At 44.0% G+C, this 17,249-nt stretch overlaps 1 protein-coding gene across 5 annotated transcripts in view; it reads right to left on the reverse strand.

The window, feature by feature from the left end:
- The window catches only part of DIP2B (disco interacting protein 2 homolog B), a 190,829-nt gene that overhangs the window by 55,506 nt on the left and 118,074 nt on the right, over nt 1-17,249 (reverse strand). For 3 of the 5 annotated variants that reach the window (XM_083427265.1, XM_083427266.1, XM_083427267.1), the window contains exons 4-5: nt 12,246-12,371; nt 195-407 (exon numbers count right to left, since the gene is read on the reverse strand). In XM_083427265.1, coding sequence (XP_083283391.1) covers nt 195-407; nt 12,246-12,371 — 339 coding nt within the window. The remainder of the gene's footprint in view (nt 1-194; nt 408-12,245; nt 12,372-17,249) is intronic. The other 2 variants (XM_083427268.1, XM_083427269.1) reach the window with 1 other exon arrangement.

A 17,249-nucleotide genomic window follows, 5' to 3' on the forward strand; every position in this document is an offset into this window, starting at 1 on the left:
CATGACTACTGATGTCACTGGGATCCTTTCTCTAGGCCAGCAGGCTCGCCTTCCCTCACCCATGGGTAGGCCTCTACTTATAGTGGGCAGAGTTTTTAAACCGTTTGGCCTTTGACACTGGGAGATTTCTAAACTTTTGACACAAAAAGAAGACGTGAAGCCCTTGGTTTTGCTGTCCGCACCCCAGCTCCTACCTATTCGAGTATTGGCAAATACATCGGCTAGTGACCCACTGGTCCCTTTGCCTTCTCCATGGGATAGTGTAGAAGATGCTGATGAAGATGTGGATGACCCCTGAATAGATCGGTTGATCCATGACTCAGCATTCTGTAAGCTCTGATGCAATGCAGCAGATAGAGCAGCCTGGCGCCTGAGCGACCCTTCATCTTCGGATGCAGAAGACGTGTCTGTGGGGGATCAGAAAAGGGAAGCACACCGCACTTAACATGCTCTCTTTGCAACCGAGGAAACACTGGCAAAGGCTCCGTACCACCCAATGCAGAGTGTGTTCAAACATGGGCCAACGTGGAGGGGAAGCTGGTAGCAAGCACCCCCTCCCTGCCCCAGTGAGGGCCAGCTTCTTCCTTACTACAAAGGAAAAAGCTGGTACAAATATTCCAAACCGAGTCAAACATTTAACCGCCCACCCATCCTTAAAGGTAAATGCATGGCCTTGTAGGTCACAACCCTGCTCTTTGCATGCTATGGAACCTGGCTGCAGTTTTCCCCGACGGCCAACAATTCTGAAATGGAAAACATCTGTATCAGCCCATCTCCATGGAGAGTTTTGGGAATAGGTGTTCTGGGAAATTGCCTGTGTTCTACGATTACTGGCTTGCAGGAGGACACAGATGAAAGAGAACTTCTTTACAATGCCCAAGGCTGTATACATGGAAGAATTCCTTTGTCACTGTTTTTTCCATACAGAGAAATCAGCATCAGTAGAACAGACTCTTGGTTACAACAGGGGACTCTAAATAATTGCAAACAAAGAGTGATGGAAATAGATCTTCAGCTATCCATATAGTGCCACTGATGTAAAATGTTTTTGCTGTTTGTGCATCTATTTGCATGTGTACACTCACATTTGTTTGCAAACACCATAGCACCTGCCTGTCGATATCCTGAAAATGTAGGCTGTCTATAACTGCAGTTTGCAATAACAAGGTGCAATTGGTTAGGGAATACCAAATCATCAATTTGTCAAATCTTGATAATATGAAAGGAAGAGAAAGACTATACAAATGTTAATTCAGAGATCTGCAGATAATATATGGGTTTCAGCATACCATGGACTTCTAGGAGATGACACAACTGAATGAGTAGAGGCCCCATATGGACATAAACCTCTAAGCAGGCATTCATCTGACCCATCAGATGGAAGACCAGACATGTAGAGCTTTAAAACAGAATGTGGCCCACAAGCCATATCAATATGATCCTGGGGCCCTCCTGACACAGATGGGAAACAACTGCCCAGTCAGCCTCAAATGTCTTATAGTGATGCTGAAGACAGTTTCCAGGGGGGGGGGGGCGGAGATCTCTCTCACCCATAAGATTATGAATTCATTTGCACATATGGGGCAAATCTGCTTCTTTGTTCCCAAACAACAGGAAATGTGTTTGAATACACATATATTTAACTATAAATGATCCTCAGGGGCCCTTCCAACTCTACAATTCTATGATTCTAAGAAATGCACCCAGTTGAAAAATGTAAAAACCAGAGAAGGAAATGTCAGGAAAAGTGAGGTATAGAGTTGTTCAAAGGGGCAAGCTGTGACCTCTTGGCCACTGAGCATGAAACACAATACTTTTCTTCATCCTCTATAAGCTTTGGGGAGAAATGTGAATGTAGGACATTTTGCAAATTGAACATTCAATTTGCAAAAAAGAATTTCCTATGTATGAACCTATGAAGCTGCCTAACAGTCAAACTACTGATGCATCAAGCCCAGCCTTCCTCATCCAGGTACCTTCAGGATGTTGTTCGGCTACAACTCTCATCAGCCCCAACCAGCATGGCAAATGGACAGGAATGATGGAAGTGGCATTCCAGGACATCTGCAGGTCCCCAGATGGGGAAGGCTGATCTAGCCCAGTGTTGTCTACTCTGAATGGCAGTGCCTATCCAGAATCACAGGCAGAAAAGGGTATCTCCCTTCTGCTGTTACTTGATAATGATAATGATGATAATAATAATTTATTATTTATTCCCCAGCCACTCTGGGCGGCTTCCAACAGAACACTAAAATACAACAACCCATTAAACATTAAAAGCTTCCCTAAACAGGGCTGCCTTCAGATGTCTTCTAAAGGTCAGGGACCAGTAGTTGTTTATTTCCTTGACATCTGATGGGAGGGTGTTCCACAGGGCGGGTGCCACTACCGAGAAGGCCCTCTGCCTGGTTCCCTGTAACTTGGCTTCTCGCAGCGAGAGAACCGCCAGAAGGCCCTCAGCACTGGACCTCAGTGTCTGGGCAGAACGATGGAGGTGGAGATGCTCCTTCCGGTATCGTTTTATCTGAAGGTGCTGAGGACTGAATGTGGCACTTCTTCATAAAAAGAGTTTACTCTGCCCCAGAATTACAGCCCCTTCCAATATGAATAGCAAAGTCTAGCAAATGAATGTCCAGAATGTGCTGAATGCCAATATACACATGTTAATACTGACAATCCCAGATAATTTTTGAAAAGGTCTGAAAATTCAAGAGACACCAGGAGATTTGCTAAACACGATTGCCAGCATACTCATTTGAACATCCACATACAGTAAATTTCAAACATTTATTGCAACACAAGTAATTGCCGTGGCAAGATAACCAAGCAAGAACCTGAGTAAAGCGACCAGCTGCATCTCAAGACAAGAGCCCAGTCCTAATATCCCAAAATTGTGTATTGAGAGTGCCAAAGCAGCAACATATTCACACTGCCATGTGTAGTAAGCCCAGCTAGCCTAAATTACTTGTCAAAGAGGTAGCAAACTCCCTGATTGCAACAGCAAACTGAACAATACACCATATAGTAGGGAATTTTGCACCTGTAGAAGAGACAGATTAACCCAAAGCACATGTGTCATATAATCTGTACTGCAGCTCTGACTAGATACCGAAGTGTAATGAAATTTAATACCAACAGAGTTGTTGTTGTTTTTAAAAAGGGTACCTCTGTTGATTAAGATGCAATAGAACAAGATTTCTTGCCTATTACCAGTGCCAACATACTTCAATTAACGAAATTGTTTTCAATTATGTTGGTTTAGGTTTGCAGCCTAAATGTTTTGCAGTGACTTAAGACCTGGCCTTAGAAGGGCTGCTATCAAGAATAAGGTCTCCATTTCCTTGCGATCTGTGACTCAAAGATATTGTTGGTACAGGAAACTATGCTGCACTTGCACTGGTCTTGCCAAGAAGAGGCGACTCTTAGATCTAGTTCCTTCCCCGAAGACTGTTCCTCTTTGTAAATAGTGCATGGAAAGGACCCTTGTCTTGCTTCTTTAACAACTGTAGAGGAAATGTGCACAAGTCTAGAAGCGCAGACCAACAAGTGGCTGAGAATGCTTTAAAGATAAAGGGACCCCTGACCATTAGGTCCAGTCGTGACCGACTCTGGGGTTGCGGCCCTCATCTCGCTTTATTGGCCGAGGGAGCTGGCATATAGCTTCCGGGTCATGTGGCCAGCATGACTAAGCCGCTTCTGGTTAACCAGAGCAGCGCACGGAAACGCCATTTACCTTCCCGCCAGAGTGGTACCTATTTATCTACTTGCACTTTGACGTGCTTTCGAACTGCTAGGTTGGCAGGAGCAGGGACCGAGCAACAGGAGCTCACCCCGTTGAAGGGAATCGAACCGCCAACCTTCTGATCAGCAAGTCCTAGGCTCTGTGGTTTAACCCATAGCGCCACCTAGGTGCACCTAATAGCGCAATGCAACTAATCAACTTTCCAAGTTACCTCCCATGAAGTGAGAGACGGTTTCCTTGAACGGTTGACCTCCAGCTGGTAAGCTCAGAATTCTTGACAGCAGCCCTTCTTACGCATGTAAAAATCATGGCAGGCAGGAAGTGGTAGTGAAGAGAGGGAAACAAAGCTTTATTTTGTTTTTTGATGGGCAAATGGACCCTGGGAAGGCCACAGGAAGGGTACTGCAGAGTTGGCTCAATTGATGTTAAGTTCAGAAGTTGAGAAGAGAGCTGAACCGTGCCAGCCTCTCCGCCAGGGAGATCAGGGCATCCTACATTGGGGTGGGGAAACCCATTTAACCTTAGAACACCACTGTGGAGTAACATTGCAATTGAATTCATGTCTACTCATAACTACATCCTATTGAATTCAATGGGGCTCACTTCCAGGTAGGATTAGAATTCTAGCCTAAGTTAAAAGACGATTGGCCCAAGAGTATCCAGTAAGCAGGGACAAAAGGCTCCCTCCTCATCTACTCCAGCATATAGAAATTGCATGCAGAAGATTTAATCTAATTCAGTCTAATCATGGGGAATGCACTTATTTTTTACCACATTCCAAAACAATCTCTGCGCATGAGATCAAGTGGCTGGCGGGACACAAGTAAAAAAAGCTTTGTGCTTTCATTTGACATCTTGACTGGCAACCAATAGATATTTTCCAGTCACGTGACTCAATAGATTTGCCTAAGCCAGCACTCAAATAATAAAAAAATGGTGCTTAAATGGAACACCACAATTAATACAGCCATCAAAAATAAATGCTGAATATTTTTACCATGCAAGAGCAAAGCGATAGATTTTAAGCTTCAAGGCTGGCAAAAGCCTTTGCAAAGTTAATTCTATATGCATCTTTTGCAGGATTATATAACCCAGCTACTAAAAAAAGAGGCCATATAAATAATTAAAACTTGAAACAGGCAGTGCTGGAGAAAGAACTCAGGGCTGGCAAAGATAATGTGTTGCTGGGCATAAAAGTGCACCTCCCTTTAAAAAAACAACACAAAATTGCTGTCGAGCTAGTCAAGAACAAAGTGATAAACTATTAGGAAAATACTTGATTCACTAAAAGCATCCTGTGTTAAATTTGGCTTTTAATAGACTCTGGAGAATTCAAATCACTGGGTGGGAAACATTCCATGTCTGCCCAGCATTCCTAGAGCTGAATGGAAAACACGGAGTGGTAAGTTATTGTAGGGACTATTGCTATATGATAATCAGGTATGGAAAATATCCGCACCAACTGAATTAATATCTAACATCTTTTAAAGTGTCACATCCTAGGCTTGCCTATAAGTTGAGTCAGCTACATGATTCAGCATCAAAGTTGTTTTTTAAACTCCTTGCTGTATCATTTCACTAAAGCTTATAGGTTGTTTTAAAAAGCACGTCTTGTTTAACTTTGACAAAGTTTTAAAATGTAGGTTGAATAGCATGCAACCTGTACGCAAAGGAGATACCGTAGAACCTCAGCTTACTTTACCCCTGAGTAACATAAACTTCGGGTTGTGAAAGCTGCTAACCCAGAAGTATTTTTCCAGGTTTCGCTTGCGCAGAACAGGCACCTCTGGTTGTGGAAACCCTGGGATCCGACCGGAGCTCTGGAACGGATCCCGTACACAACCGGAGGTACCACTGTATTCGCAAAACAGACAGGTGATCTTTCTCCTGAGACACACACACAAAAGATCATTCCTGGCTTCAAACCTCATGGATCACATCATAACTTAGTTTTCCTGGTTGGTTAACCAATACAGTATTAAGGCAGAGATCCCTAGTTCAGCTATAATGGGGAACTCTGGTTTAATACAAGCCAGATTCTTTGCACTGAGACTGGCATTTGGCAAAGGAGGAAAGGATGAGACAGAGGAACAATCAGCTCCAACACTCACTCCCAGCTTTGTAGACCAGGAAGCTGGAAAATATCATCGAAATTGAGCATTCTCCACTGGGAAGCACACAGATCACAGAGAGCCTGCACCTTTATCCTGCAACCCTAAACATTCTACAGAAAGAGGGGAGGAAGATGCAGGCTGAAGCTATGGAGCACTCCATGAAAGCATCCAATCTTTCCTAACCCTAATCCTAAACTGGATTCATGGTTCAAATGGTAATTTTAATTTGCAATGTCTGGGTACGGTCCAAAGGTGATTACCAGGGAACCACATGCATGCTGCCCTGCATTCTCTGATGGAAGGCGGACAGGATATATAAATGTAGGTAAATAAATAAAAAACAATCTTTTAGCTCTCATAGGGCCCTTCAACATTACCTTAGCAGCATGGCAGCAGCTGCTGCATTGCCCACTCTGCCTGTGCCACTCTGGCAACACACTGCAACAGTTCCTATGCTGCTAAGACAACATCAGAAGGTTCCTTCAGCTGCAGAAGGAAATGTGTGTGAGGGCAAAAAAATAAAATAAAGCTTGCTGGGTAACAAATTACGAGTAAAAAGATAAACAAATCTGTTTTATTTCATTTAAACTCTTATTATCTAAAATATTTCAAAAGGCCAACTCAATTTCTCCCTCCATGTGGACTTTGGAATAATATTTTAGAATAGGAACAGGAGGTCCACCAACTGTACTCTCTACATTTGCAATAAATGGATGCCTTGGTTAAGATGAAACTAGAAGATAAAAATTAACTGCAGCCCTCTGCTTCATGATACACTTCCAGTCCAGTCTATAAAGTTCCAACACACCCCTGCTGCACATGTGTCCAGTTCAATTTTGCCCCACATCGGTCCATTCTCGGAGAATAGCAATGGGTGTTGAGGGGGGTCTATAATTTTTTTTCAGCTTTTCCTGCAAGGGGAACACATTACATTTAAAGCATCTGGTCTGGCAAAGGTCAAAAGAAATACACATGAATACATTCTGCTTCAGTCTTCTAAGGTCCTGAGCCCAGGAGATTCTACCCCTGAACCATCATATGAGCATTAATGTGCTCAGCCTCGAAATTACCCTCAATCACCTGATTTAGACGCAACAGAAAACCATGCTTTCCTCCTCCTCGGTGTGTGGAGTGCCGCAGGGTGCGATACTCTCCCTGATGCTTTTCAACATCTTTATGGGCCCCCTCGCCCAGCTTGTCTGGAGTTTTGGGTTGGGCTGCCATCAGTATGCTGATGACACCCAACTCTATCTGTTGATGGATGGCCATCCTGACTCGGCCCCAGACACACTGATCAGATGTTTGGAAGCTGTGGCTGGATGGTTATGTGGGAGCGCAATTAGTGCCAGCACCGTCCGTTAAGAGTTTGGGTGTAATCTTCGACACCTCCCTTTCCATGGAGGCGCAGATTGCTGCTATAACAAAGGCGGCACTTTTTCATCTCCGCCAAGCTAAGCAGTTGGCTCCTTACCTCTCTCGCCCTGACCTAGCCACTGTGATCCACGCGACGGTCACCTCCAGACTGGATTATTGTAACTCGCTCTACATGGGGCTGCCCTTGAGACTGACCCAGAAACTTCAGCGGGTGCAGAATGCCGCGGTGAGACACCTTACGGGGTCCTCGCTGCGAGATCACATTCACCCGGTGCTATACCAGCTGCATTGGCTCCTGGTGGAGTACAGGATCAGGTTTAAGGTGCTGGTTTTAACCTTTAAAGCCCTATACGGCCTAGGACCCTCGTACCTACGGGACCGCCTCTCCTGGTATGTCCCACGGAGGACCTTACGGTCTTCAAACAAAAACATCTTGGAGGTCCCGGGCCACAGAGAGGTTAGGCTGGCCTCGACCAGAGCCAGGGCTTTTTCGGCTGTGGCTGTGATCTGGTGGAACGCTCTGTCACAAGAGACTAGGGCCCTGCGGGACTTGACATCTTTCCTCAGGGCCTGCAAGACAGAGCTGTTCCACCAGGCCTTTGGCCAGGGTACAACCTGACCCCCTCCTTTGGAAATCCTCACAGAGCCCAATGGTTGCCATTAATCTGATTTGAACTGATTTTATAATGAAATGACTTTAGAATGTTGTATCATTTTACTGTTGTTAGCTGCTCTGAGCCCGGCTTCGGCTGGGGAGGGCGGGATATAAATAAAATTTTATTATTATTTATTATTACTACGAGAGAATGATCTAAAGCAAGCCCCAGGCTTGGATGCTCCCCACCTCCATGCCTACAAGAAAAAGATGCTTTTGGTTATAAACTAACTACAGTTCCCTGTGGCACCTGAACTCAGAAACTGTTTTAAGCAAAGGTTAGATGCTCAATAATGTTGTAACTAGATTTCCTGTCTTGGCACGAGTTTGGACAAGGTGACCTTTGAGGTTCTTTTCTAGGGTTCCATCTGATGCTGTAGACCAGCCCTTGACAACCTGGTGCCTGGCAGATGTTTTGGACTACAACTCCCAGGTGCTGGTTAAGCTGATGGGAGTTGTAGTCCAAAACATAGGAAGGGTACCAAGTTGGTAATGGCTTCTAAGGAGTATTGCCCAATGGAAGCTCATTCCACAGTGAACCATTCGTTTGTAAAGCGAAGCTCCATGCTTTGTGCTGCAAATAGGTTTGTGTTGTGTACACTACTGTTATGTCAGTGTTTTTTGCAGCAAGCAAATACACTATAGATTATACACAGATACACACTGATGTATGCATGTGCCTGGAAAACTTTATTGGGCCAGGTTATCTAGATACATACACAATGGTGTTTTAATGATGTGTGTGTGCACATGCAAAAACTAAAGGTAGTCATCTTGACCCATAAAAAAGATTAGATAATTCATATTTAGACAGTGCCTTTATTTAGGCCACCCATGATATGTACATAGATGTGTGATGTGCATACTATGCATGTGCTGCAGGGTACTTTATGGTATGCTGGCAGCAAATATATTAGCATAAAACATGGAGCTGCCCTGAGATCACAGAGCAACTTGGTTTCTCTTCCCTGTGAATTCAGGCTGAACAAGTCTCTTGTTTTGGCTCCAAGGAAGTGATATCCTCCATTAAACCTGCCGTGTGCTGTGGGTTATGGTTATGCCTTTAAATGTTCAATGTCTTTAAAAACCACTACAAGCCCTACTGGGAGTGGTTAATGAACCTTAATGCTGTCTCTTTCTTCGGATCAAATGCAGAAGACTGCACACATGGGGAGGGGGTTTGTAGCATTTAGCCCAGTATGAGGGCTCCCAGGTTCCTCGTGGGTGACCTAATTGTGTAGAAATTCAGATTCTTTTCAGAGGACTTGAATTACTGCCATCTCATTTCTCAGTGTGAGCCTGAATTCATTCCCTAATGTCATGAGGTTATATTACTTCAGCATCTCTATTTGTAGGGGTCCTTTGTGTGCTTAGATATTACTCAGTCATGTGGACCAGCATATCAGCAAACAGCCACATGTACAACAAGGATTAAAATCCTGAGGATATTTCTCCTTCGCCCCCCTTGTGTGTGAGTCTGTAGTCAATCCTACATTGTGCTTTTGACTGAGTAAAGTTGGCTGCAGCAGAAGCATTAAAAGGCCAAGGTGGTAGTGATTTCTAAAGGCACTGGGTACAGCTGACATCTGAGCTCATGAAACTGGTTTCTTTAAACCAGGATTCGTGAATCTGCGGGGCATTCAGATGATGTTGCATTAGTTCCAACCAGCAGTGCCAATGGCCGGGGTGGTAGTTGTAGTCTATCAGTGTGTCTGGAGGACTACAAGTTCCCAATTACCTGTTTAAACTATGGTTAGTGAGAACAAGCCAGGATCAAACTGTGGTTTCAGATGTTAGTTTATTCTCACTAGAGATTAAGAGTCTCATGCTCCGAGTGGATTCAGATTTTGGAAGAGGCTACCCACACTTACAACCTATCCAATGTTATGATGCAGCTGGGGGGGGGGGGTAGGGGGTGCACTAACAGAAAGTTCAACTAAACTTATACATGGCTTCTTATTTATGGAGTGGGAGCTCCATTGCCCAAATGCTGCTTAAAGCTCATGAGCCAAGCAATTATGTCTCCACCACTTTGATCACCATTAATCAGCTATCCTGAGTAGTGCTGTCAAGGCTGATCAAAGCCATAAGGAGATTCACTTTTCCCAGGGCTGCTGTCTGTCCCCACTGACAGTTAACAGCTGGTTGGCACCATGAACCCCAAATTCCTGTTAATCAAACACCCAGAAGACTGACAGAAATGAGTGTCCCCAAATCACTGGCACATTAATGAGAATTATTATGTTGAATAAGCTGCTCAGTTCTAATATCGCAAGTTTACAATAAGGGGAGCAGTAATTGCTCCTGTGAATAGGCTCTGTTGACTATACAGTATACGGAATTTTTTCAAATGCATAATCAGGGCCCATAAAATCGTGGAGCTTTCCCTGAATTCCACTAGAATGGGAGCATCTGAATGCCATCTTTGTACATTTACTAGCTCATTAGTCATAACGGCGTGTTCAAAAGCAATTAACTTGACCCCACAGTGGCTCTAGAACTTGGGTTCAAGAAATGTCAAATAGGGAAGAGTTTAGCTTATGTGCTGCCATCTAGCTCTGCTCAAAAGAAGGAAATGCAGACCAACCTGCCACATCAACCAAGGAAGCCATCTTGCAACCAGGCCAGAGAGAATCTGATGATACTCCTCATGGCAAACTCTCTGGAGGGGCCACATGGCAAAAAGGTGTGTGGGCCAAAGCTAAAACAGGGTGAGGCCATAGAAAGAAAGAAAGCCCTTTCCAAGACTAAACTAGAAGTTTAGAGGGCAACCTAAATTAATTCCCTAAATTAACTTGAACGGCAATCCTAATTAGCGTGGGGTTTCCATTTATTTATTTTTATGATTAAAATGAATTGAAAACAAATTGACAATAAATGAAACTCAAACTGAAAATTAACTTGTAGATAATTCAAACTCCAACACCACCCAATGTTTACATTTTTTTTTATTACATCCTAGGTCAGGAAGGGAAGGTAAACGGCGTTTCCGTGCGCTGCTCTGGTTCGCCAGAAGCAGCTTAGTCATGCTGGCCACATGACCAGGAAAATGTACGCCGGCTCCCTCAGCCAATAAAGCGAGATGAGCGCCGCAACCCCAGAGTCGGTCACGACTGGACCTAATGGTCAGGGGTCCCTTTACCTTTACCTTTTAGGTCAGGAATTAGTAAGATGTGTAAGATGTTCACTTTGGCCACAGACAGTCCTGAAGACTGGTTAGTGATTTGGAGCTGCGAATAGGATGTAGGGAGATCACTACTTCCAATTTGGTCCCAAGGCTGGCCATGTTCATATGTTAATTTCTGATCCTCTCAAATGATTTCCATGTGCTCCTATAAAAATTCCCAGAAGCACACTGAGCTCTTCTGCTGAACTCTGTGTAGTCCCCTTACCCTCGCAAGCCCCCTATGCTGCTATCCTCCCTGCTACATCTGACTTTTCTTAGAACAGCACAACTACTGCTGGTAAATATGGCTGGGGGCTGGGGGTCAAGATATGGGCCCCACCCCGACTATAAAGCAACTTATGTCGTAAAAAGGCTGAACAGCTTCACCACTGTGTCACTACAATGCTGATTCCCCCCCCCCTATTTTAATGAGAAGAGTGTAACACCCAGACATTACAGGACTGTTGGCATGAGCCTAAGCACACTAAGTGTGTAAAGCTGTTTTTACACAGCCCTTCACTTCACTCACGGCGCAGCCTGAGAAAAAGAAATGTGTACTCATTAATGTTTGATAGCAAAACCACCGGGATCTGTAGCAAAGCCATCTGATCTCTTTTATTGGAGATCTCAGTAAATAAGGACCACCTCAGGCCGCTCTATGAACAGGAAACGCCTGCCAACCACACGGTAAGTGGTTGTGGTTAACGTTTAAAAGCCTGCCTGGAAGCCCTGCCCTGCCATATGAAAGCCCTGTAGCCTAATCCAGTATAATCTGATGAGACAGCAGTGAGAAAAATCAACTCTGCACACACTCAGGAGCACTCCATTCTTCACTATTTCTTCTTAAGTAGTAGGACTCAGCCCTCCAAACGCTGAAAACAATTGCTGCACTTGAACTGATTAATTGTAAAGTATTTTAATTCTCATTACCCATGTGCAAGCTTCAGATCCTTTGGATGTAAATTATGGATTAAGACAAAAACACAAAGATTTTTCATTTCAGAGACTTACGAAGGGTAAACAGCTTTCACCTCTTACCAAAACAAACACCAACCATAAGTGTGAGGACATAAAGAGGGGGGAAAATGGAATTATTTAACCGCGGCTCAAGTGTGATAGAAGAGCCAACTGAAACACTATTTCAAATTTAAGATTCCAATCAGGAATTCAAGCAGATAGGGGTAGATCTCTAACCTGGAGGGGTGCAGGCATCAGCTGGAGACTGTACAAATGTGGACCGTCTTTTTGTTGGCATGGGCAGGGCCATCTTCTGTTCCTTGTGTTTTGCCAATGCAGCTTGCACTGCCTCCGTATGGATGTCTGCAGATGGGGGTGGAAATCAGTGAGTACATCAGAAATCTGCATGGTAGAAGACGACGTCAAAGCCACCTATTGGGCTATCCTTCTGTAGCTGTGTAAGAAATGCCGGGCATCCAGCCACTTGGGCAAGGTTAGGTGTAATGGAACTGGGCATACTTACAAATCCCACAAAATTGGCCAAAGCTGCATCTCTCTCTCTCTCTCTCTCTCTCTCTCTCTCTCTGTGTGTGTGTGTGTGTGTGTCTCTCTCATATACACACCCTGCTACACACCTATTTTAACTTGCTTTCTGCTTACTTCGTAAGTGTTGCTAGAAAAATGAAACCTGTGCCGTTAATAAAGATAGTGGAACTTGTACAGCACATTGGCGACAAATATTCACACAGTTGTTCGGAAATAATTTTACACCATTTATCAAATAAGTGAGAAAGAGACAATTACTTACAAAGTGCCATGAAAACTTACAAACTACCTAAAATGAAGTGAACTTGCAATATCAGATTTTATGCCGTTCTTACAAATTCTTAACTCCCCAAAACTGATGATTCGCCTAAAAGAGAGCTCAACAACTTCGTCCAGATTTTCACTTTTGGGAAATATGGCAACCCTATAATATAATGAATAGATACAATATATTTTCAAAGGTGCAATTAACATTCTCCTTCCCCCCAAGTGTTTATTTGCAAACCAGAATTGCAGAAAAGAGGAGATTGATTAAAACCAAAAGAGCACAGTCCAAATATGGGACATGAAATCCCAACTGATTACCAATTAAAAATTTTCTGCCATCATTCATCCTCACCCATGTCAAGGTCTAGGAAACTTGACTGAGCCATGCCCAAACATTCTAGGGAGTGAGAACCAATTCTAAACAGGGTGCCTGCTATAAGTGAAACTAACTGTGAACACCCCTGTATGAGACATGCACATAAAATGCTGCAAGTGCAAAGTTTCTTTCAATTCAGAACCCTGAACGTCTGGGGTTGTTTTCTAACCACATTACAGGGGAACAGCACCAGTACTGCCAGTTGTGGAGAAATTACTTTACTACAAAGGTCCTAAAGTGGGGATATCATTGAGAAAAGTGTATGTTTTTATAGCTGCCTCTTTTTAAATCCAACTCATGCTAGACAATCAGCTTTCTCTGTACTACAGAGATATAAGAGCCCCAGAATATGGTTCAACATAGGATCCGTATCCTTTAATTCAGTGAAAACCCCCAACTTAAACTGCATAGCAAAACACGCACCCACGGGACATGCCAATACAGATTTGAGTTCCTATTCTGTTACCAGTCTTAAAGTCTCTCTCTCTCTCTCTCTCTCTCTCTCTGTGTGTGTGTGTGTGTGTGTGTGTGTGGTAGAGTTTTGGAACCCTATACAAAAGCATGGCAACTTTGCTGTTGGGAAGAAGAGGAGGAAAGTTCACCAATTTGCACAAAGCTAAAACAGCAAGTATGGCTGACGAGTCACATAGCCCATAGACCCCAAATCATATCCCGTGCAAATGGTTGGGCTCTATCCACACACCCACATATAGCTACAGCTGTATGAATGTCTGGAAGATTTCCTCCTAAAACCTGTTAGCCAATTCTGCCCTCAATAGAATTTTTCCTAACAGCAGTTGAACATATCTGATGCTTTGGTCTCAAAGGCCTGGTACAGCTTTGTGAGTTCAGCAGCAGCAGCAGCAGCAGCAGCCTGCTCATGTTTGAACACTGTGCTCCAGAAGGGCCATTTCAGCAAGCTGACAGGGACCAGGGGGGTTAGCCTGAAGGAGATTAGGCAAAAAGAAAAAGAGTTCATGCTGTAAATGCCAACTACTGAACATGACTCATCTGGACAGGCACAGTAGTTCAATGCTACAGATGAAACAAACGCCACATGATTCATATACTTCAGGAACGACTTCTTTTTCAGGAGCACAATAAGAGGGAACAAATGGTGGTGGGAAGGTTATTTTACCAAGAAAGGCAGGAAAACACTTGTATGCTGAGAGGATTTAGCTGAGCGGGGCTGAAAACAAATTTCCGGATTGGCTGGTGACTTTGGATTGGTGGTGCACAAATTGGACAAAGGCAGAAAAGCAAATTATGATTCAGGACTCAAGAGTTTAACAATGTTAAACTCCACGAGGGTGGAGCAAGGACGTCATCAAAAGCTACCTGCAAGGCCAGAATTGCAGATAACGCAAGCAAGCTGAGGAACATAATACTAAAGCTAAGAAAAGCTAAGACTCTTGCGAGTCCCACGGACTGCAAGAAGATCAAACCTCTCCATTCTTAAGGAAATCAGCCCTGAGTGCTCACTGGAAAGACAGATCATGAAGCTGAGGCTCCAATACTTTGGCCACCTCATGAGAAGAGAAGACTCCCTGGAAAAGACCCTGACGTTGGGAAAGATGGAGGGCACAAGGAGAAGGGGACGACAGAGGACGGGATGGTTGGACAGTGTTCTCGAAGCTACCAACATGAGTTTGACCAAACTGCGGGAGGCAGTGGAAGACAGGAGTGCCTGGCGTGCTCTGGTCCATGGGGTCACAAAGAGTAGGACACGACTACACAACTAAACAACAACCTTAACAACAACATATACAAGGAACACAGTTTGAAGGCCAATATAATGAGTTCAATATTCTCTGGTATGGCTAAATTCTTTATTGCTTGGGGTCAGGTTTGAAAAATCCAACTGCCTAAATGACTAAAAAACAAAGAAAATCATTCCTAATTTTTAATAATGCTCAGACATGAGCCCCGAAGAGCCAGTGTGGAGTAGTGGCTAGAGCGTTGGACTAGGACCTAGCAGACTGGGTTTCAAATCCAAAGCTCGCTGGGTGACCTTGCACCAGTCACTGCCTCTCACCTGACCTACCTCACAGGGTTGTTGTGCAGATTAAATCAGATGGGGGGGGGGAGACCACCTATGCCACCTTGAGCTCTTTGGAGGAAAAGGTGGGGTAAATGCAATCAATACATAAATGATCAGAATTTGGGCACTTCTCTCTGCCACCCAATACCCTCTCACTTGCTGATCCAGCCAATACATGAGATCATCTGAATCCAGAGCTGTGCTAGTGGTGGTGGTTTTAAGTACTGCTATGCAGGATCCTCTGCAGCACTTCCAAAATATAGACAGGAGAGGGAAATGGTTTGTGAGCTGAAAGCGAGTAGCAAATTCAAAGTGGTACCGCATCTTCTCCCTCTGCCTTAGCTAGCACTAAGAAGTAGAAATTTGGACATCAACGAGCCTAAAATCCTAGTTGCAAGATCTTGGCAAGATCTAATACCTGCTAGGGTTTGGAGACTCATGGTAGCTGCAGATGCTCACAAGAAGCAGACAGAAGTCTGACTATTTCTCTCATCGCTAGGTGGATGCATGTATCCTCCATACCAAGATGCACGTCTGCAAGGAGCAACACATAACTTGCCACAGAGGATGGATGAATCTCCTCACTCTGCTCTCTCACAAGGGATGGAAACAGCAGACAGAGGTGCTGAGAGACCCACTTTATGTGAACGTCTCAAGTTGCCTTCAGTGGGCAGAGATGATATGTTGCACATGGAAACATTTTGGATTGCACTGCATTTTGCAGGTTTCTGTCTGATAGGGTGAACCTTCGTTTTTGGTAGGAGATTGTCCCGAGGTCTTGGAAACAAAGGAAGAACATCTCATCCAGTGAAACAGAGTTTGAGGTGTGGTAACTGATTCCAAAATGTGAAGAGACATACAGTGGTACCTCTGGTTACATACTTAATTCGTTCCGGAGGTCCGTTCTTAACCTGAAACTGTTCTTAACCTGAAGCACCACTTTAGCTAGTGGGGCCTCGCGCTGCTGCCGTGCTGCCGGAGAACAATTTCTGTTCTCATCCTGAAGCAAAGTTCTTAACCCGAGGTACTATTCTGGGTTAGCGGAGTCTGTAACCTGAAGCGTATGTAACCTGAAGCATACGTAACCCGAGGTACCACCCGAGGTATTTATATATAAAGACAGCATGAATAAAATTCTCATTTTATCCTCACAACCCTATGAGATAGCTTGTGGTAAGATATAGTGAGTCGCATGGCTGCAGGGGGATTTTAACACGGGTAAACATATCTTCAGAAACCTGAAAGGCTGTCACATGGAGGACGGAGCAAGCTGGTTTTCTCCTGCTCTGGAGGCTAGGACCCAAATTGATGGATTCAAGTTACTAGAAGGGAGATTCTGATGGAACATCAGGAAGAATTTCCTGACAGTAAGAGATGTTTGATAGTGGAACAGACTTCCACAGGAGGTGACAGGCTTTCCTTCCTTGGAGGTTTTTAAGCAGAGGTTGGATGGCCATCTTTCATGTATGATCTAGTTGAGATTCCTGCATTGCAGGGGGTTGGACTGGATGACCTTCGGGGTACCCTTCAACTCTACAATTCTATTATTCCATTCCCATATCCGAATCCAACATGCTAGACACTGGCCTCTGGTAGTGAATGCTCTACTTAAGGATGTATTTTTAGAAAAGCATTTTAAAAGACTGAAAAAGAAGTGTGACACGAAAGGCCTTTTCTCCCTTAAAATCTAAGACTCTAGTAAAGGCAGCTTGAAGGCTTGCCTCTGCAACAATGCTTGAAGTGGACAACAGAGCAGAACTCAAATCCCAGCCAGAAGAAAGATGCAGCTAATTCTACAGGGAGGATTTGGAATGAAATTCTAAACTCATAGCCCCAATGTATAAATCCTGGAGCTGCACTGAACTATGTTTTACTTAGAGTAAACTCATATGAAATCAACAAAGTTAAGTTAGTGATCTCCAATAATTTTCATGGGTCTACTCTGAGGATGACTACCATTGGCTACAATCTCCCGATTTGATTAAAAAAAAAAAAAGGTAAAAAACAACAA

This window comes from Podarcis tiliguerta (assembly GCF_965153285.1).
Source record: "Podarcis tiliguerta genome assembly, chromosome: 2".
In the NCBI taxonomy this organism is placed as follows: Eukaryota; Metazoa; Chordata; class Lepidosauria; order Squamata; family Lacertidae; genus Podarcis; species Podarcis tiliguerta.